A 21,687-nucleotide genomic window follows, 5' to 3' on the forward strand; every position below is an offset into this window, starting at 1 on the left:
CTGCAGGATAGAGATGTGTGGAAGAACTGGCACGCTGCAGGATAGAGATGTGTGGAAGAACTGGCACTCTGCAGGATAGAGATGTGTGGAAGAACTGGCACTCTGCAGGATACAGATGTGTGGAAGAACTGGCACGCTGCAGGATAGAGATATGTGGAAGAACTGGCACGCTGCAGGATACAGATGTACGGAAGAACTGGCATGCTGCAGGATACAGATGTGTGGAAGAACTGGCACGCTGCAGGATACAGATGTGTGGAAGAACTGGCACGCTGCAGGATACAGACGTGTGGAAGAACTGGCACTCTGCAGGATACAGATGTGTGGAAGAACTGGCACTCTGCAGGATACAGACGTACGGAAGAACTGGCACGCTGCAGGATACAGATGTACGGAAGAACTGGCACGCTGCAGGATACAGACGTGTGGAAGAACTGGCACTCTGCAGGATACAGACGTGTGGAAGAACTGGCACTCTGCAGGATACAGACGTACGGAAGAACTGGCACGCTGCAGGATACAGACGTGTGGAAGAACTGGCACGCTGCAGGATACAGACGTGTGGAAGAACTGGCACGCTGCAGGATACAGATGTGTGGAAGAACTGGCACTCTGCAGGATACAGACGTGTGGAAGAACTGGCACGCTGCAGGATACAGACGTGTGGAAGAACTGGCACTCTGCAGGATACAGATGTGTGGAAGAACTGGCACTCTGCAGGATACAGACGTACGGAAGAACTGGCACGCTGCAGGATACAGATGTACGGAAGAACTGGCACGCTGCAGGATACAGACGTGTGGAAGAACTGGCACTCTGCAGGATACAGACGTGTGGAAGAACTGGCACTCTGCAGGATACAGACGTACGGAAGAACTGGCACTCTGCAGGATACAGATGTGTGCTTCACTCGCCAAAAGAGCTGCAGAAGCTGCCGAACTATGGTCAAGAGTCTGACGAGGAGCACTCTATTGTTTCACACTTTATCCCTGCACTTCCGAAGAGAAAGTGATGTATATTATTAGAGCGCTGTTTGAACAAGGGCAAACCCAGTTACTAGTATTTCCTTGGGTTAGTTATGTCTGAGAAGGCTAAAAATAGAAGCACGGAATTCCTGATTGGCGATAATACCATGGTGACCACACCCCTCATAGCCTGGTTCCTCTCTACCCGGCACAGCCAGAAGAGGACTGGCCACCCCTCATAGCCTGGTTCCTCTCTACCCGGCACAGCCAGAAGAGGACTGGCCACCCCTCATAGCCTGGTTCCTCTCTACCCGGCACAGCCAGAAGAGGACTGGCCACCCCTCATAGCCTGGTTCCTCTCTACCCGGCACAGCCAGAAGAGGACTGGCCACCCCTCATAGCCTGGTTCCTCTCTACCCGGCACAGCCAGAAGAGGACTGGACACCCCTCATAGCCTGGTTCCTCTCTACCCGGCACAGCCAGAAGAGGACTGGCCACCCCTCATAGCCTGGTTCCTCTCTAGGTTTCTTCCTCGGTTCGTGCCTTTCTAGGGGAGTTTTTCCTAGCCACCCCTCATAGCCTGGTTCCTCTCTAGGTTTCTTCCTCGGTTCTTGCCTTTCTAGGGGAGTTTTTCCTAGCCACCCCTCATAGCCTGGTTCCTCTCTAGGTTTATTCCTAGGTTCTGGCCTTTCTAGGGGAGTTTTTCCTAGCCACCCCTCATAGCCTGGTTCCTCTCTAGGTTTCTTCCTAGGTTCTGGCCTTTCTAGGGGAGTTTTTCCTAGCCACCGTGCTTCTACACCTGCATTGCTTGCTGTTTGGGGGGTTTTAGGCTGGGTTTCTGTACAGCACTTTGTGACATCTCCTGATGTAAGAAGGGCTTTATAAATAAATTTGATTTGATTCGATTTGATATTTCATTTTTTGTTTAAATTGGGAGAAACCCCCCCCCCATTGTTTTTATCATCCTAATGTCAGATAAAAACCTAATTTGAATTTCCTGTGAATCTTAGCTAATGCTCTGGGAATTTTCCCAGTTTGCTGTGTTAAAGCATCGCTATGCTCCTAGCCCTGCCCATGAGTACAGCACAGACTTCAGCACAGCCCAGTTCATGAACTCATAACAGCTATTTCCATCTCATTCTCTGCCTCCTAGACTGCGGACAACAGCCCAGACCCGTCAGAATACCCAGATGGAAGATATCTGACCCCAGATTTTACCCCCATATAAACTCTGTGTGTGTGTGTCTGTGTGTGTGTTTGTAGATACAGTAAGATTCTTTGGTGCTAGGGTGTCCTCTGGTTCGTCTTAGGTGGAATTCGATGTAAATCACTTGTGTGGCCGGTGTGCTTTTGGGTCTTTTGACGATTCTTTGGGGGTGAGTGTATTTGAAAGTTTTATGGATTTTCATGATCAAGTTTTGTGAATGTCTTGAAGGCTCTTACATGTTTGTTACTGTTGCCTGCCGTCACGTTCAGAAAGTCTTTTTAAATGACGTAAATGTAAATGTACTGTATGTTGATTTAAACTTAACATTGAGGTCATCCATACAAACATGCATGACTGTTAGTCACGTAGGATAAAAGCATTTAGCATAAAGAACATGTTGTGGATGATCATTTTGATGTGGAGCACATTAAATTAATTTGCCAGATATTGGCACGCGCTTAGAAGTAGGCTCACTTATTGGTCACGCAACTTAAAGTTGATTTCCCAGGCATAACAGAATTAATTGATCGATTCACAATAATGTGATATTAGAGTAATTAAGTAACTAACCTACTACTCAAGGTAATGTACATCTCATTTAGGGCTCTGTTTTTTTAAAGAGATGCTACTGCAGATTCTACAGTATATATCTCAGTTTGGGCTCTGTTTTTTAAAGAGATGCTACTGCAGATTCTACAGTATATATCTCATTTAGGATTCTGTTTTTAAAGAGATGCTACTGCAGATTCTACAGTATATATCTCATTTAGGATTCTGTTTTTAAAGAGATGCTACTGCAGATTCTACAGTATACATCTCAGTTAGGGCTCTGTTTTTTAAAGAGATGCTACTGCAGATTCTACAGTATACATCTCAGTTAGGGCTCTGTTTTTTAAAAGAGATGCTACTGCAGATTCTACAGTGTTGAATGTTTGTTCTTAGGCTACACAACAAGTCTCTAACTATGTCATAACAATTGTACAGTTGTAAAGATCTCATGTTTAATGTACAGAATAGTTATCTGTTCTTTCCTCATAGCCGTGTCCCAAATGACACCCTACTTCCTACATAATGCACTACTTTTGACGAGATAGTATACTACTAGTGTACAGTGTACACACTTGAGTCTAAAACATGTACAGTATACAATACACATCATTGGTCTAAACTGGAGGGATCTATTTATACGTCCCAAATGGCACCTTGTTCCATAGAGCCCTATGGGCCCTGGTCTAAAGTAGTGCACTGTTTAGGGAATAGGGTTTGGGACAAAGCCATAGTGCTCTCCTGTTTAGACTCAGGGTGTCAGTTCTCTGGAGGCAAATCAGAGACCAGATGGCTAACGTAAATAACATCCCGCCGTTTCGGTAACACTTTATTTGGATAGTCTCAAATAGAAGGTTTGAAGATTGTTTAATACATATATATATATATATATATATATATATTTTTTTACCTTTACATAACTAGGAAAGTTAGTTAAAGAACAAATTCTTATTTACAATGACGGCCTACCCCAGCCAAACCCGGATGATACTGGGCCAATTGTGTGCCGCCCTATGGGACTCCCAATCACGGCCGGTTGTGATACAGCCTGGAATCGAACCAGGGTAACCTGGGAACCTGGGAAATGAATATATAACTAGTCAGTGATAACTGTGTGGAGTTTGGAGTTGGTGACAGCAACTATGTGAGTTTATTACAGTATTATAGACACTATGACCTGGGATTTACTATGTAGAAGAACCCCTTACAGTATTATAGACACTATGACCTGGGATTTACTATGGTCTATGTAGAACCCCTTACAGTATTATAGACACTATGACCTGGGATTTACTATGTAGAAGAACCCCTTACAGTATTATAGACACTATGACCTGGGATTTACTATGATCTATGTAGAAGAACCCCTTACAGTATTATAGACACTATGACCTGGGATTTACTATGTAGAAGAACCCCTTACAGTATTATAGACACTATGTCCTGGGATTTACTATGGTCTATGTAGAAGAACCCCTTACAGTATTATAGACACTATGACCTGGGATTTACTATGTAGAAGAACCCCTTACAGTATTATAGACACTATGACCTGGGATTTACTATGTAGAAGAACCCCTTACAGTATTATAGACACTATGACCTGGGATTTACTATGTAGAAGAACCCCTTACAGTATTATAGACACTATGTCCTGGGATTTACTATGGTCTATGTAGAAGAACCCCTTACAGTATTATAGACACTATGACCTGGGATTTACTATGATCTATGTAGAAGAACCCCTTACAGTATTATAGACACTATGACCTGGGATTTACTATGTAGAAGAACCCCTTACAGTATTATAGACACTATGACCTGGGATTTACTATGGTCTATGTAGAAGAACCCCTTACAGTATTATAGACACTATGTCCTGGGATTTACTATGGTCTATGTAGAAGAACCCCTTACAGTATTATAGACACTATGACCTGGGATTTACTATGCATAGAAGAACCCCTTACAGTATTATAGACACTATGACCTGGGATTTACTATGTAGAAGAACCCCTTACAGTATTATAGACACTATGACCTGGGATTTACTATGGTCTATGTAGAATAACCCCTTACAGTATTATAGACACTATGACCTGGGATTTACTATGTAGAAGAACCCCTTACAGTATTATAGACACTATGTCCTGGGATTTACTATGTAGAAGAACCCCTTACAGTATTATAGACACTATGTCCTGGGATTTACTATGTAGAAGAACCCCTTACAGTATTATAGACACTATGACCTGGGATTTACTATGTAGAAGAACCCCTTACAGTATTATAGACACTATGACCTGGGATTTACTATGTAGAAGAACCCCTTACAGTATTATAGACACTATGACCTGGGATTTACTATGTAGAAGAACCCCTTACAGTATTATAGACACTATGACCTGGGATTTACTATGTAGAAGAACCCCTTACAGTATTATAGACACTATGACCTGGGATTTACTATGGTTTAGAATAACCCCTTACAGTATTATAGACACTATGACCTGGGATTTACTATGTAGAAGAACCCCTTACAGTATTATAGACACTATGACCTGGGATTTACTATGTAGAAGAACCCCTTACAGTATTATAGACACTATGACCTGGGATTTACTATGTAGAAGAACCCCTTACAGTATTATAGACACTATGACCTGGGATTTACTATGGTCTATGTAGAAGAACCCCTTACCTTTTAACTTTTAGCTTTTCATAGATGGGTCATAATAGATGGGTCATAATAGATGGGTCATAATAGATGGGTCATAATAGTTTGTAGCTCAAACAATTCTGTCTCTACATACTGCGCCTTCGGAAAGTTTTCAGACCCCTTGACTTTTTCCACATTTTGTTATGTTACAACCTTATTTAAAAATGTATTTAAAAAATCCCTCATCAATCTACACATAATATCCCATAATGACAAAGCAAAAACAAGTTTGGGGATTTTTTTTTTTTAAATGTATAAAAAATATCACATTTACACAAGTATTCAGACCCTTGACTCAGTACTTTGTTGAAGCACCTTTGGCAGCGATTACAGCCTTGAGTCTTCTTGGGTATGACACTACAAGCTTGGCAAACCTGTATTTGGGGAGTTTCTCCCATTCTTCTCTGCAGATCCTCTCAAGCTCTGTCAGGTTGGATGGGGAGCATCGCTGCACAGCTATTTTCAGGTCTCTCCAGAGATGTTCGATCGGGTTCAAGTCCGGGATCTGGCTGGGCCACTCAAGGACATTCAGAGACTTGTCCCAAAGCCACTCCTGCGTTGTTCTTGGCTGTGTGCTTAGGGTCGTTGTCCTGTTGGAAGGCGAACCTTTGCCCCAATCTGAGGTCCTGAATGCTCTGGTGCAGGTTTTCATCAAGGATCTCTCTGTACTTTGCTCAGTTCATTTTTCACTCGATCCTGACTAGTCTCCCAGTCCCTGCCACTGAAAAGTATCCCTCTAGCAAGAGGGGGGGGGGGTGTGGAATCAGGAGCAGGAGAGCAGATGGGTTCCAGGAAATCGAATGTTTATTACAGGCGGTCCCAAGGGCACAGCACAAACACAAAGGGAAACCGCACAAATGTAGCATCCACCCACAGGGAAGGAACTAATGCACACAGAGGAGAAACCTCGACTCCGCTATCTATCGAGCAAAATGTCCACGATAAACACATACCGCACAAAATTAAACAAATCCCGTGGTGCAGGCACCCCTTAACAGTACTAATCAGTAAAAATCCCGCACACAGCCTAACCTGCAGCGGGGAAATATAAACCCACCGAAACCAGTACAACTAGACACAAGTGTGTAAAACAAGACAGCGCTAAACGAAAAAGGAAAATGGGATCGGTGCCAGCTAGTAGGCCGGCGACGACGACCGCCGAGCACTGCCCGAACAGGGAGAGGAGCCACCTTCGGTGGAAGTCGTGACAGGTAATCTGTTTGTTAACTTGGCTTTCGAAGACCTTAGAAAGACAGGGCAGGATAGATATAGGTCTGTAGCAGTTTGGCTCTAGAGTGTCACCCCCTTTGAAGAGGGGGATGACCGCGGCAGCTTTCCAATCTTTGGGAATCTCAGACGATACGAAAGAGAGGTTGAACAGGCTAGTAATAGGGGTTGCAACAATTTCGGCAGATCATTTTAGAATGAGAGGGTCCAGATTGTCTAGCCCGGCTGATTTGTAGGGGTCCAGATTTTGCCGCTCTTTCAGAACATCAGCTATCTGGATTTGGATGAAGGAGAAATGGTGGGGGCTTGGGTGGGTTGCTGTGGAGGGTGCCGGGCAGTTGACCGGGGTAGGGGTGGCCAGGTGGAAAGCATGGCCAGCCGTAGAGAAATGAATATTGAAATTCTCAATTATAGTGGATTTATCGGTGGTAACAGTGTTTCCTATCCTCAGTGCAGTGGGCAGCTGGGAGGAGGTGTTCTTATTCTCCATGGACTTTACAGTGTCCCAGAACTTTGAGTTAGTACTACAGGATGCAAATTTCTGTTTGAAAAAGCTAGCCTTAGCTTTCCTAACTGCCTGTGTATATTTGTTTCTAACTTCCCTGAAAAGTTGCATATCACAGGGGCTGTTCTATGCTAATGCAGAACGCCACAGGATGTTTTTGTGCTGGTCAAGGGCAGACAGGTCTGGAGTGAACCAAGGACTATATCTATTCCTAGTTATACATTTTTTGAATGGGGCATGCTTAATTAAGATGGTGAGGAAGACACTTTTAAAGAATAACCAGGCATCCTCTACTGACAGGATGAGGTCAATTAGAAAGGCCTGCTTGCAGAAGTGTTTTAGGGAGCGTTTGACAGTGATGAGGGGTGGTCATTTGGTCGCGGACCCATTACGGATGCAGGCAATGAGGCAGTGATCGCTGAGATCTTGATTGAAAACAGCAGAGGTGTATTTGGAGGGCGAGTTAGTTAGGATGATATCTATGAGGGTGCCCGTGTTTACGGATTTGGGGTAGTACCTGGTAGGTTCATTGATCATTTGTGTGAGATTGAGGGCATCTAGCTTAGATTGTAGGATGGCCGGGGTGTTAAGCATGTCCCAGTTTAGGTCACCTAGTAGCACGAGCTCAGAAGATAGATGGGGGGCAATCAGTTCACATATGGTGTCCAAGGCACAACTGGGGGCTGAAGTGGGTCTATAGCAAGCGACAACAGTGAGAGACTTGTTTCTGGAAAGGTGAATTTTTAGAAGTAGAAGCTCCAATTGTTTGGTTACAGACTGGATAGTAATACAGAACTCTGCAGGCTATCTTTGCAGTAGATTGCAACACTGCCCCCTTTGGCAATTCTATCTTGGCGGAAAATGTTATAGTTAGGGATGGAGATTTCAGGGTTTTTGGTGGTTTTCCTAAGCCAGGATTTAGACACAGCTAAGACATCCGGGTTGGCAGAATGTGCTAAAGCAGTGAATAAAGCAGGCTTCTAATGTTAACATGCATGAAACCAAGGCTTTTACGGTTACAGAAGTCAACAAATGTGTCACGTCCTGACCATAGTAAGTTGTTATTTTCTATGGTAGAGTAGGTCAGGGCGTGACAGGGGGTGTTTGTCTATGTTTTGTATTTCTATGTTCAATTTCTAGTTTTGTATTTCTATGTTGGTTTTGTTTGGGGTTGATCTCCAATTAGAGGCAGCTGGTCCTCGTTGTCTCTAATTGGAGGTCATATTTAAGTTGATGTTTGTCCCACCTGTTTTTGTGGGTGATTATCTTTTGAATAGTGTGTTTTCTCCTCTGCGTCACGGTTTGTTGTTTTTGTGTATTCAAGTATTTAGTGTATTGCATTTAGTTTCACGGTAAATAAAATATGTGGAACTACGAACACGCTGCATTTTGGTCCGATCCTTTGAACAGCCGTGACAAAATGAGAGCACCTGGGGAGTGGGAGTGGAGCTAGGCACTGCAGGACCTGGATTAACCTCTACATCACCAGAGGAACAGAGGAGGAGTAGGATAAGGGTACGGCTAAAGGCTATAAGAACTGGCCGTCTAGCACGTTTGGAACAGATAGTAAAAGGAGCAGGTTTCTGGGCATGATAGCATAGATTCAAGGCATAGTGTACAGACAAAGGTAAGGTAGGATGTGAGTACATTGGAGGTAAACCTAGGCATTGAGTAATGATGAGAGAGATATAGTCTCCAGAGACGTTTAAACCAGGTGATGTCATCGCATATGTGGGAGGTGGAACAACATGGTTGGTTAAGGCATATTGAGCAGGGCTAGAGGCTCTACAGTGAAATAAGACAGTAATCACTAACCAGGACAGTGATGGACGAGGCATATTGATATTAGAGAGAGGCATGTGTAGCCAAGTGAACATATGGGTCCGGTGAGTGGTTGAGCTGGCTGGGGACACAGCGATTCAGATAGTTAGCAGACTGGTGCTAACAAGCTAGCAGTTAGCAGGCCGGTGCTAACAAGCTAGCAGTTAGTAGGCCGGGGCTAACAAGCTAGCAGTTAGCAGACCGGGGCTAGCAAGCTAGCAGTTAGCAGACCAGGTTAGCAAGCTAGCAGTTAGCAGACGGGGGCTAGCAAGCTAGCCGTTAGCAGACCGGGGCTAGCAAGCTAGCAGTTAGCAGACCGGGGCTAGCAAGTTAGCAGAAGGGCCTTTGAGGGACGTCGCGATGGAGGTAAGTCTGTTTTTGCCTCTTCGTGCGGTGACGTCGAAAGACCAGTCGTGGATTAGTAGGGTTCCAAGTAGCTCTAGGTAGCTAGCAGGCCACAGTTAGCAGAATGGGCCTTCAGCGGGCGTCAAGCCTGAGGGGCCTGCTGGAATCCTCGGGCAGATTGTGTCGGTATTCCTGTCGTAGAGGATCGGCGGGGTTCCGTGCTCCGTACCGGCAGTAGAAGGGGTCCAGATATTGTAGCCCAGGAGTGGGCTTCGGTGGTAGCACAGGAGCCCTAGCCGAGCTATCTTCAGGCTAATTGGTGCTTGCTCCGAGATGGAAACGCTAGCCAGGAGTAGTCATCCGGGATTGCGGTTAGCTAGTTGCGAAGATCCAGATGAAAATGTTCAGAGTTTTCTGTAGGAATCCGGGGATATGGAGAGAAAAAAAATAGGTCTGTTATGCTCTGGTTTGAGTCACGTTGTACGAACTGGCGAGAGCTTTCCGAGCTAAAGGTTAGCTGATGACCGCTAGCCGTGGTTTGCTGACTGATAGCTAGTTAGCTGGCTAGCTACAGTTGGCAATTCTCATAGCAAAGGGTCTGAATACTTGCGGTACCAGTCAAAAGTTAGGACACACCTACTCATTCAAGGGTTTTTCTTTATTTACTATTTTCTACATTGTAGAGTAATAGTAAAGACATCAAAACTGTGAAATAACACATATGGAATCACGTAGTAACCACAAAAGTGTTAACAGCCTTGGAAACACACTCTTGGAAACATCTGTGTCATTACAGATGAACAACGTGTGTGTCAAAACTAACTTCTCGCTCTATTATCTCCTTCTCCAGGCCTGGAGGAACATGGCTATGAAATCAGTGGCTGTGTTACTGTGCTGGCTTGCAGCAACCCTTTCACAACAACCTGGAGTAGACCCACATACTGATCCCGGATTTCACGTAGGACCAGGACCCCACACTCACACTCACACAGAAACCACCATAGTCACACGCACTTGGACCCACGAAGATGAACATCCTCCATCCCCCTGCGATAGTAAGTCTTTTAGAGCCCTGTCTATGACCATCCTCCACCCCCCTGCGATAGTAAGTCTTTTAGAGCCCTGTCTATGACCATCCTCCACCCCCCTGCGATAGTAAGTCTTTTAGAGCCCTGTCTATGACCATCCTCCACCCCCCTGCGATAGTAAGTCTTTTAGAGCCCTGTCTATGACCATCCTCCACTCCCCTGCGATAGTAAGTCTTTTAGAGCCCTGTCTATGACCATCCTCCACCCCCCTGCGATAGTAAGTCTTTTAGAGCCCTGTCTATGACCATCCTTCACCCCCCCCGTGATAGTAAGTCTTTTAGAGCCCTATCTATGACCATCCTCCACCTCCCTGTGGTGGTAAGTCTTTTAGAGCCCTGTCTATGACCATCCTCCACCTCCCTGTGGTGGTAAGTCTTTTAGAGCCCTGTCTATGACCATCCTTCACCCCCCCGTGATAGTAAGTATTTTAGAGCCCTATCTATGACCATCCTCCACCTACCTGTGGTGGTAAGTCTTTTAGAGCCCTGTCTATGACCATCCTCCACCTCCCTGTGGTGGTAAGTCTTTTAGAGCCCTGTCTATGACCATCCTCCAACCCCCTGTGGTGGTAAGTCTTTTAGAGCCCTGTCTATGACCATCCTCCACTCCCCTGTGGTGGTAAGTCTTTTAGAGCCCTGTCTATGACCATCCTCCACCCCCCTGTGATGGTAAGTCTTTTAGAGCCCTGTCTATGACCATCCTCCACTCCCCTGTGGTGGTAAGTCTTTTAGAGCCCTGTCTATGACCATCCTCCACCCCCCTGTGATGGTAAGTCTTTTAGAGCCCTGTCTATTACCATCCTCGACCCCCCCTGTGATAGTAAGTATTTTAGAGCCCTGTCTATGACCATCCTCCACCCCCCTGTGATAGTAAGTGTTTTAGAGCCCTGTCTATGACTCCTTCACCCCCCCCCCCGTGATGGTAAGTCTTTTAGAGGTCTGTCTATGACCATCCTCCATTCCCCTGTTATGGTAAGTCTTTTAGAGCCCTGTCTATGACCGTCCTCCACCCCCCTGTGATGGTAAGTCTTTTAGAGCCCTGTCTATGACCATCCTCCACCCCCCTGTGATGGTAAGTATTTTAGAGCCCTGTCTATGACCATCCTCCACCCCCCTGTGGTGGTAAGACTTTTAGAGCCCTGTCTATGACCATCGTCCACCCCCTGTGATAGTAAGTCTTTTAGAGCCCTGTCTATGACCATCCTCCACCCCCCTGTGATGGTAAGTCTTTTAGAGCCCTGTCTATGACCATCCTCCATCCCCATGTGATAGTAAGTCTTTTAGAGCCCTGTCTATGACCATCCTCCACCCCCCTGTGATGGTAAGTATTTTAGAGCCCTGTCTATGAATATCCTCCACCCCCCTGTGATGGTAAGTATTTTAGAGCCCTGTCTATGACCATCCTCCACCCCCTGTGGTGGTAAGTCTTTTAGAGCCCTGTCTATGACCATCCTCCACCCCCCTGTGATGGTAAGTCTTTTAGAGCCCTGTCTATGACCATCCTCCACCCCCTGTGGTGGTAAGTCTTTTAGAGCCCTGTCTATGACCATCCTCCACCCCCCTGTGGTGGTAAGTCTTTTAGAGTCCTGTCTATGACCATCCTCCACCTCCCTGTGATAGTAAGTCTTTTAGAGCCCTGTCTATGACCATCCTCCACCCCCCTGTGGTGGTAAGTCTTTTAGAGCCCTGTATATGACCATCCTCAATCCCCTGTGATAGTAAGTCTTTTAGAGCCCTGTCTATGACCATCCTCCACCTCCCTGTTGTGGTAAGTCTTTTAGAGCCCTGTCTATGACCATCCTCCACCTCCCTGTGGTGGTAAGTCTTTTAGAGCCCTGTCTATGACCATCCTCCAACCCCCTGTGATGGTAAGTCTTTTAGAGCCCTGTCTATGACCATCCTCCACCCACCTGTGATAGTAAGTCTTTTAGAGCCCTGTCTATGACCATCCTCCACCCCCCTGTGGTGGTAAGTCTTTTAGAGCCCTGTCTATGACCATCCTCCACCTCCCTGTGTTAGTAAGTCTTTTAGAGCCCTGTCTATGACCATCCTCCACCCCCCTGTGGTGGTAAGTCTTTTAGAGCCCTGTCTATGACCATCCTCAATCCCCCTGTGATAGTAAGTCTTTTAGAGCCCTGTCTATGACCATCCTCCACCCCCCTGTGGTGGTAAGTCTTTTAGAGCCCTGTCTATGACCATCCTCCACCCCCTGTGATGGTAAGTCTTTTAGAGCCCTGTCTATGACCATCCTCCACCCCCCTCTTGATAGTAAGTCTTTTAGAGCGCTGTCTTTGACCATCCTCCACCTCCCTGTGGTGGTAAGTCTTTTAGAGCCCTGTCTATGACCATCCTCCACCCCCCTGTGGTGGTAAGTCTTTTAGAGCCCTGTCTATGACCATCCTCCACCCCCCTGTGGTGGTAAGTCTTTTAGAGCCCTGTCTATGATCATCCTACACCCCCCTGTGATAGTAAGTCTTTTAGAGCCCTGTCTTTGACCATCCTCCACCTCCCTGTGATAGTAAGTCTTTTAGAGCTCTGTCTATGACCATCCTCCACCCCCCTGTGATAGTAAGTCTTTTAGAGCCCTGTCTATGACCATCCTCCACCCCCTGTGATGGTAAGTCTTTTAGAGCCCTGTCTATGACCATCCTCCACCCCCCTGTGATAGTAAGTCTTTTAGAGCCCTGTCTATGACCATCCTCCACCCACCTGTGATAATAAGTCTTTTAGAGCCCTGTCTATGACCATCCTCCACAGCCCTTTTTCATATACAGGGAGAACTAGGTAATAACAAGGTTATATACAGGGAGTACCAGGTAATAACATGGCTATATACAGGAAGTACCAGGTAATCACATGGCTATATACAGGAAGTACCAGGTAATCACATGGCTATATACAGGGAGTACCAGGTAATAACATGGCTATATACAGGGAGTACCAGGTAATAACATGGCTATATACAGGGAGTACCAGGTAATCACATGGCTATATACAGGGAGTACCAGGTAATAACATGGTTATATACAGGGAGTACCAGGTAATAACATGGCTATATACAGGGAGTACCAGGTAATCACATGGCTATATACAGGGAGTACCAGGTAATAACATGGTTATATACAGGGAGTATCAGTTAATAACATGGCTATATACAGGAGGTACCAGGTAATAACATGGTTATATACAGGAAGTACCAGGTAATAACATGGCTATATACAGGGAGTACCAGGTAATAACATGGTTATATACAGGAAGTACCAGGTAATAACATGGTAATATACAGGAAGTACCAGGTAATAACATGGCTATATACATGGAGTACCGGGCAATAACATGGCTATATACAGGAAGTACCAGGTAATAACATGGCTATATACAGGAAGTACCAGGTAATAACATGGCTATATACAGGAAGTACCAGGTAATAACATGGCTATATACAGGGAGTACCAGGTAATAACATGGTTATATACAGGAAGTACCAGGTAATAACATGGCTGTATACAGGGAGTACCAGTTAATAACATGGTTATATACAGGAAGTACCAGGTAATAACATGGTAATATACAGGAAGTACCAGGTAATAACATGGTTATATCCAGGGAGTACCAGGTAAAAACATGGCTATATACAGGGAGTACCAGGTAATAACATGGTAATATACAGGAAGTACCAGGTAATAACATGGTTATATCCAGGGAGTACCAGGTAAAAACATGGCTATATACAGGGAGTACCAGGTAATAACATGGTTATATACAGGAATTACCAGGTAATAACATGGTTATATCCAGGGAGTACCAGGTAAAAACATGGCTATATACAGGGAGTACCAAGTAATAACATGGTTATATACAGGGAGTACCAGGTAATAACATGGCTATATACAGGGAGTACCAAGTAATAACATGGTTATATACAGGGAGTACCAGGTAATAACATGGTTATATACAGGGAGTACCAGGTAATAACATGGCTATATACAGGGAGTACCAGGTAATAACATGGTTATATACAGGGAGTACCAGTTAATAACATGGTTATATACAGGAAGTACCAGGTAATAACATGGTAATATACAGGAAGTACCAGGTAATAACATGGTTATATCCAGGGAGTACCAGGTAAAAACATGGCTATATACAGGGAGTACCAGGTAATAACATGGTTATATACAGGAAGTACCAGGTAATAACATAGTTATATCCAGGGAGTACCAGGTAAAAACATGGCTATATACAGGAAGTACCAGGTAAGAACATGGCTATATAGAGTGAGTAAATGTCCTCTGTCTTCCTGTAGAAGTGAACGAGTGTCCCATTGACCTATACTTGAAAAGCAGTGCACTATGTAGTGAATAGGGTGCCATTTGGGAAACAGATAATGTGATGCCCTCTGTCTTCCTGTAGAAGTGAACGAGTGTCCCATTGACCTCTACTTCGTGATGGACTCCTCGGAGAGCATCGCCTTGCAGCAGCCTCCTCCAGGGAGCCTGGTGAAGAAGGTGGCAGATTGGACGAGGCAGTTTGCCCTGAGCCTCAGGGAGGAGGTGTACAACAGACAGGTGAAGTTCAGCTGGTTTCTGGGGGGACTCCACTTCTCTCAGACACAGGAAGTCATCAGTGAGATCAGCAGCAGAGAAAACTTTCTCATGAAGATGGATTCTATAGACTGGTTAAACTCTTACCTGGGTAAAGGTAAGACCGCCAAGACTCATTTGCATAATTCTTCTTTATGGATTTAGCATTCTACTGTTTTATTCCATTGAACATGTGACTCCGGCATGTCATTGATCTGTACTGAGATCCTGTCAGTCTGCATGTCATTGATCTGTACTGAGATCCTGTCAGTCTGCATGTCATTGATCTGTACTGAGATCCTGTCAGTCTGCATGTCATTGATCTGTACTGAGATCCTGTCAGTCTGCATGTCATTGATCTGTACTGAGATCCTGTCAGTCTGCATGTCATTGATCTGTAATGAGAACCTGTCAGTCTGCATGTCATTGATCTGTACTGAGATCCTGTCAGTCTGCATGTCATTGATCTGTACTGAGATCCTGTCAGTCTGCATGTCATTGATCTGTAATGAGAACCTGTCAGTCTGCATGTCATTGATCTGTAATGAGAACCTGTCAGTCTGCATGTCATTGATCTGTACTGAGATCCTGTCAGTCTGCATGTCATTGATCTGTACTGAGATCCTGTCAGTCTGCATGTCATTGATCTGTAATGAGAACCTGTCAGTCTGCATGTCATTGATCTGTAATGAGAACCTGTCAGTCTGCATGTCATTGATCTGTAATGAGAACCTGTCAGTCTGCATGTCATTGATCTGTACTGAGAACCTGTCAGTCTGCATGTCATTGATCTGTAAAGAGAACCTGTCAGTATGCATGTCATTGATCTGTAATGAGAACCTGTCAGTCTGCATGTCATTGATCTGTAATGAGAACCTGTCAGTCTGCATGTCATTGATCTGTAATGAGAACCTGTCAGTCTGCATGTCATTGATCTGTAATGAGAACCTGTCAGTCTGCATGTCATTGATCTGTAATGAGAACCTGTCAGTCTGCATGTCATTGATCTGTAATGAGAACCTGTCAGTCTGCATGTCATTGATCTGTACTGAGAACCTGTCAGTCTGCATGTCATTGATCTGTAATGAGAACCTGTCAGTCTGCATGCCATTGATCTGTACTGTAATGAGAACCTGTCAGTCTGCATGTCATTGATCTGTAATGAGAACCTGTCAGTCTGCATGTCATTGATCTGTAATGAGAACCTGTCAGTCTGCATGTCATTGATCTGTAATGAGAACCTGTCAGTCTGCATGCCATTGATCTGTCCAGTTACTGTGTATCCTGGGCATATGAAAAAATAAACATTTGATTTGATTTGAGGTACCTACACTGACTGCGCCCTGGACAAGATGACCGAGGAGATTCAGCGCCGCGACCTCCGGGGACACAACTCTATCCGTTTCGCTGTGGTGGTCACTGACGGACATGTGACTGGCGCCCCCTGTGGGGGGATCAAGGTGTCTGCAGAACGGGCTAGAGACCAGGTCAGAGGGACAGACAGTAGATGGGTTTTATTGTTTGAAAACCACACTTTTTTTTTTAGCCTTTAAAATCAATGATGTGTGTGTTATTCATCTCCTGAAATAGTTTATTTGATTTGACCAGCACATCAGCTTGTTCTCAGTAGCTGCTTCCAATGTGGTGGAGGAAGCAGGGATGAGGCTGATCGCTAACTCACCAGCGGGGGTCTATCGTTCCAACTACATGGCTGTCAATGTCACAGGTGTTTAATCTAACAAGTCATTTCGTTGGTTAATTGCCAGATCATGTGATTCTAACTCTGTGTATTTAGTCCAGAGGCATGGTGGATTTACAGGGGTTTTGTTTTAGCATGTGACTGCTTTGTTTGATAATGGAATTGTTTGAGCTATGGAGATCGCCTACCTCCTGGTGTGCATCACTTCCTGTTTCCCTTTAAATTTTCTCGGTTTGGTTTGATTTAAACTAGCATAGTTGTTAGAGTTCAAAAGTAAGAGAATTAATTATATTTATAGAAACAGAAACATTGAACAAAAAATGAGGAACTGGAATGTGTTAGAAACTAAATAATGGAAAAATATGCCTGAACAAAATAAAATGTTGAAAAAATGTTTTCTGCCTCTGCTTCGCTGTGCCTTGCTCAACCCAGACCTTAAAACCTGTCACAGTCCACCGTGTGATGCCCCCACTGGGAAAATAGTCACATCATCCATCAACCAAATCATCAACGCTATGGTGATTATATGTAGTGTTTTATCCAGCTTTGATTATTCATGTCTGAAGCATTTTCTATTACCATATATCTAGGGCTGTCAAACGATTAATCGCAAATTCCCAGAGTTTGCTCAAAATGAGCTGCAATTTTAAGAATTTTTTTCATTCAAAAAACATAACAGACATCTTGATTTTTGTCTACAAGTAGGAAAATTTAGAAATCCCACTTTATTTAACATAAGTCAACTTGTTACGTAGCATTGTAGATTTGAGTTGTATAGAGGTATTTTCAACTCTTTCAGACAATGTGATTAATGTTTGCTGAAATGACAAAATTAACGAGTTAACTGCACAACACTGACAGCCCTAGATATTTAATTTAATATTCTATTTTTGATACCAGTGTTTCTCCCCCCCCCCAAAAAAAAGTAATTGAAGTCTTTTTTGTTTGTTCTTCTCTACAGAAATATCAAGCTTATCTGAAGGTAACTAAGAGTTATTCTCATTGGATGGAATCAGAATCTGTAACCTGACGCTTCTGAATATTTCTATACAAACTGATAAATCTTAATTTTCCTGGTGTGAAATGCTGATTTCGTTCACCAAGTGTTTTTTTTTTTAAATCCATCATCACTCCAGTGTTCCAAACTCCAGTGCCTGGAGTTTCCAGGCCCACCAGGTCTGGAGGGAAACAGAGGACTAAAGGTGAACTCTTTTTTTTTGTTAATTAATAATAAGTTTAAAAAAAAAAAAAAAAAAACATCTTGAGATATTTGCAAGAATGAAAATGTGTTTTATTCATGTTTGTTTTATGAACAGTTTGTTGTTGTTGTTTATGTTTATTTTAATGTATCTGTTTATTTTTAGGGAATGAAAGGAGGAGTTGGACTTCGTGGTGCTAAAGGGACCAAGGGCAAACAGGTAGACCGCGTGGTGTGACGGGTTGTCGTAAGGATCAAACCAAAACGCAGCGGGAACGTGTAAACTCATCTTCTTTAGTAATTTAAAAGAAGGAAAAACAAACAAATCACGTAAACAAAAACAACGAACGACACTAAACAGTCCTGTCAGGTGCTCAGACACTAAACAGTCCTGTCAGGTGCTCAGACACTAAACAGTCCTGTCAGGTGCTCAGACACTAAACAGTCCTGTCAGGTGCTCAGACACTAAACAGTCCTGTCAGGTGCTCAGACACTAAACAGTCCTGTCAGGTGCTCAGACACTAAACAGTCCTGTCAGGTGCTCAGACACTAAACAGTCCTGTCAGGTGCTCAGACACTAAACAGTCCTGTCAGGTGCTCAGACACTAAACAGTCCTGTCAGGTGCTCAGACACTAAACAGTCCTGTCAGGTGCTCAGACACTAAACAGTCCTGTCAGGTGCTCAGACACTAAACAGTCCTGTCAGGTGCTCAGACACTAAACAGTCCTGTCAGGTGCTCAGACACTAAACAGTCCTGTCAGGTGCTCAGACACTAAACAGTCCTGTCAGGTGCTCAGACACTAAACAGTCCTGTCAGGTGCTCAGACACTAAACAGTCCTGTCAGGTGCTCAGACACTAAACAGTCCTGTCAGGTGCTCAGACACTAAACAGTCCTGTCAGGTGCTCAGACACTAAACAGTCCTGTCAGGTGCTCAGACACTAAACAGTCCTGTCAGGTGCTCAGACACTAAACAGTCCTGTCAGGTGCTCAGACACTAAACAGTCCTGTCAGGTGCTCAGACACTAAACAGTCCTGTCAGGTGCTCAGACACTAAACAGTCCTGTCAGGTGCTCAGACACTAAACAGTCCTGTCAGGTGCTCAGACACTAAACAGTCCTGTCAGGTGCTCAGACACTAAACAGTCCTGTCAGGTGCTCAGACACTAAACAGTCCTGTCAGGTGCTCAGACACTAAACAGTCCTGTCAGGTGCTCAGACACTAAACAGTCCTGTCAGGTGCTCAGACACTAAACAGTCCTGTCAGGTGCTCAGACACTAAACAGTACTGTCAGGTGCTCAGACACTAAACAGTCCTGTCAGGTGCTCAGACACTAAACAGTCCTGTCAGGTGCTCAGACACTAAACAGTCCTGTCAGGTGCTCAGACACTAAACAGTCCTGTCAGGTGCTCAGACACTAAACAGTCCTGTCAGGTGCTCAGACACTAAACAGTCCTGTCAGGTGCACAGACACTAAACAGTCCTGTCAGGTGCTCAGACACTAAACAGTCCTGTCAGGTGCTCAGACACTAAACAGTCCTGTCAGGTGCTCAGACACTAAACAGTCCTGTCAGGTGCTCAGACACTAAACAGTCCTGTCAGGTGCTCAGACACTAAACAGTCCTGTCAGGTGCTCAGACACTAAACAGTCCTGTCAGGTGCTCAGACACTAAACAGTCCTGTCAGGTGCTCAGACACTAAATAGGAGACAACTACCCACAAATACCATAGAACAAACACCCCTCTCTTAAATAAGACCTTCAATTAGAAGCAACGAGGAGCAGCTGCTTCCAACTGAAGGTCAACCCCATAAACTAAACATAGACATAGAACGACTAGAACTAACATAGAAATAAACTAACAAGAACATAGCCCAAAAAAAAAAAAAACACTCTAAACAAACACCCCTCTTAAAACAGAACATAGCCCAACAAACCCCGAACCACATAAAACAAATACCCCCCTGCCACGTCCTGACCAAACTACAATAACAAATAACCCCCTGCCACGTCCTGACCAAACTACAATAACAAATACCCCCCTGCCACGTCCTGACCAAACTACAATAACAAATACCCCCCTGCCACGTCCTGACCAAACTACAATAACAAATACCCCCCTGCCACGTCCTGACCAAACTACAATAACAAATACCCCCCTGCCACGTCCTGACCAAACTACACTAACAAATACCCCCCTGCCACGTCCTGACCAAACTACACTAACAAATACCCCCTGCCACGTCCTGACCAAACTACAATAACAAATACCCCCCTGCCACGTCCTGACCAAACTACACTAACAAATACCCCCTGCCACGTCCTGACCAAACTACAATAACAAATACCCCCCTGCCACGTCCTGACCAAACTACAATAACAAATACCCCCCTGCCACGTCCTGACCAAACTACAATAACAAATACCCCCCTGCCACGTCCTGACCAAACTACAATAACAAATACCCCTCTGCCACGTCCTGACCAAACTACAATAACAAATACCCCCCTGCCACGTCCTGACCAAACTACAATAACAAATACCCCCCCTGCCACGTCCTGACCAAACTACAATAACAAATACCCCCCTGCCACGTCCTGACCAAACTACACTAACAAATACCCCCTGCCACGTCCTGACCAAACTACAATAACAAATACCCCCCTGCCACGTCCTGACCAAACTACAATAACAAATACCCCCCTCTGCCACGTCCTGACCAAACTACAATAACAAATACCCCCCTGCCACGTCCTGACCAAACTACAATAACAAATACCCCCTGCCACGTCCTGACCAAACTACAATAACAAATACCCCCCTGCCACATCCTGACCAAACTACAATAACAAATACCCCCCTGCCACGTCCTGACCAAACTACAATAACAAATACCCCCTGCCACGTCCTGACCAAACTACAATAACAAATACCCCCCTGCCACGCACTGACCAAACTACAATAACAAATACCCCCCTGCCACGTCCTGACCAAACTACAATAACAAATACCCCCCTTGCCACGTCCTGACCAAACTACAATAACAAATACCCCCTGCCACGTCCTGACCAAACTACAATAACAAATACCCCCCGCCACGTCCTGACCAAACTACAATAACAAATACCCCCCTGCCACGTCCTGACCAAACTACAATAACAAATACCCCCCTGCCACGTCCTGACCAAACTACACTAACAAATACCCCTCTGCCACGTCCTGACCAAACTACAATAACAAATACCCCCTGTCACGTCCTGACCAAACTACACTAACAAATACCCCCCTGCCACGTCCTGACCAAACTACAATAACAAATACCCCCCCTGCCACGTCCTGACCAAACTACAATAACAAATACCCCCCTGCCACGTCCTGACCAAACTACAATAACAAATACCCCCCTGCCACGTCCTGACCAAACTACAATAACAAATACCCCCTGCCACGTCCTGACCAAACTACACTAACAAATACCCCCCTGCCACGTCCTGACCAAACTACACTAACAAATACCCCCCTGCCACGCCTGACCAAACTACAATAACAAATACCCCCCTGCCACGTCCTGACCAAACTACAATAACAAATACCCCCCTCTGCCACGTCCTGACCAACCTACAATAACAAATACCCCCTTTATACTGGTCAGGACGTGGCAGGTGTTCTGACCACAGAAACACTGCCAAGAGAACCTAGACATTTATTTATATATATTTCCATTTTTTTTTTTCTTTGTTGAAATAACATATTTTCTTCCACAGAATGTATTTTTATTATTTTATT

General features: G+C 44.7%; 1 protein-coding gene across 1 annotated transcript in view; it reads left to right on the top strand.

Annotated features, from left to right (window-relative positions):
* Positions 1–2,036: 2,036 nt before the first annotated feature.
* LOC106582581 (collagen alpha-2(VI) chain) overlaps positions 2,037–21,687 on the top strand; it is a 45,684-nt gene continuing 26,033 nt past the window's right edge. Inside the window, exons 1-9 of the mRNA XM_045704941.1 lie at positions 2,037–2,341; positions 10,186–10,390; positions 14,836–15,123; positions 16,329–16,492; positions 16,614–16,731; positions 17,137–17,222; positions 17,666–17,686; positions 17,841–17,906; positions 18,069–18,122. Of these exons, the coding sequence (XP_045560897.1) occupies positions 10,198–10,390; positions 14,836–15,123; positions 16,329–16,492; positions 16,614–16,731; positions 17,137–17,222; positions 17,666–17,686; positions 17,841–17,906; positions 18,069–18,122 (990 nt within the window). The 5' untranslated portion in view covers positions 2,037–2,341; positions 10,186–10,197. The remainder of the gene's footprint in view (positions 2,342–10,185; positions 10,391–14,835; positions 15,124–16,328; positions 16,493–16,613; positions 16,732–17,136; positions 17,223–17,665; positions 17,687–17,840; positions 17,907–18,068; positions 18,123–21,687) is intronic.

Source organism: Salmo salar, chromosome ssa21 (genome assembly GCF_905237065.1).
Source record: "Salmo salar chromosome ssa21, Ssal_v3.1, whole genome shotgun sequence".
NCBI lineage: Eukaryota > Metazoa > Chordata > Actinopteri > Salmoniformes > Salmonidae > Salmo > Salmo salar.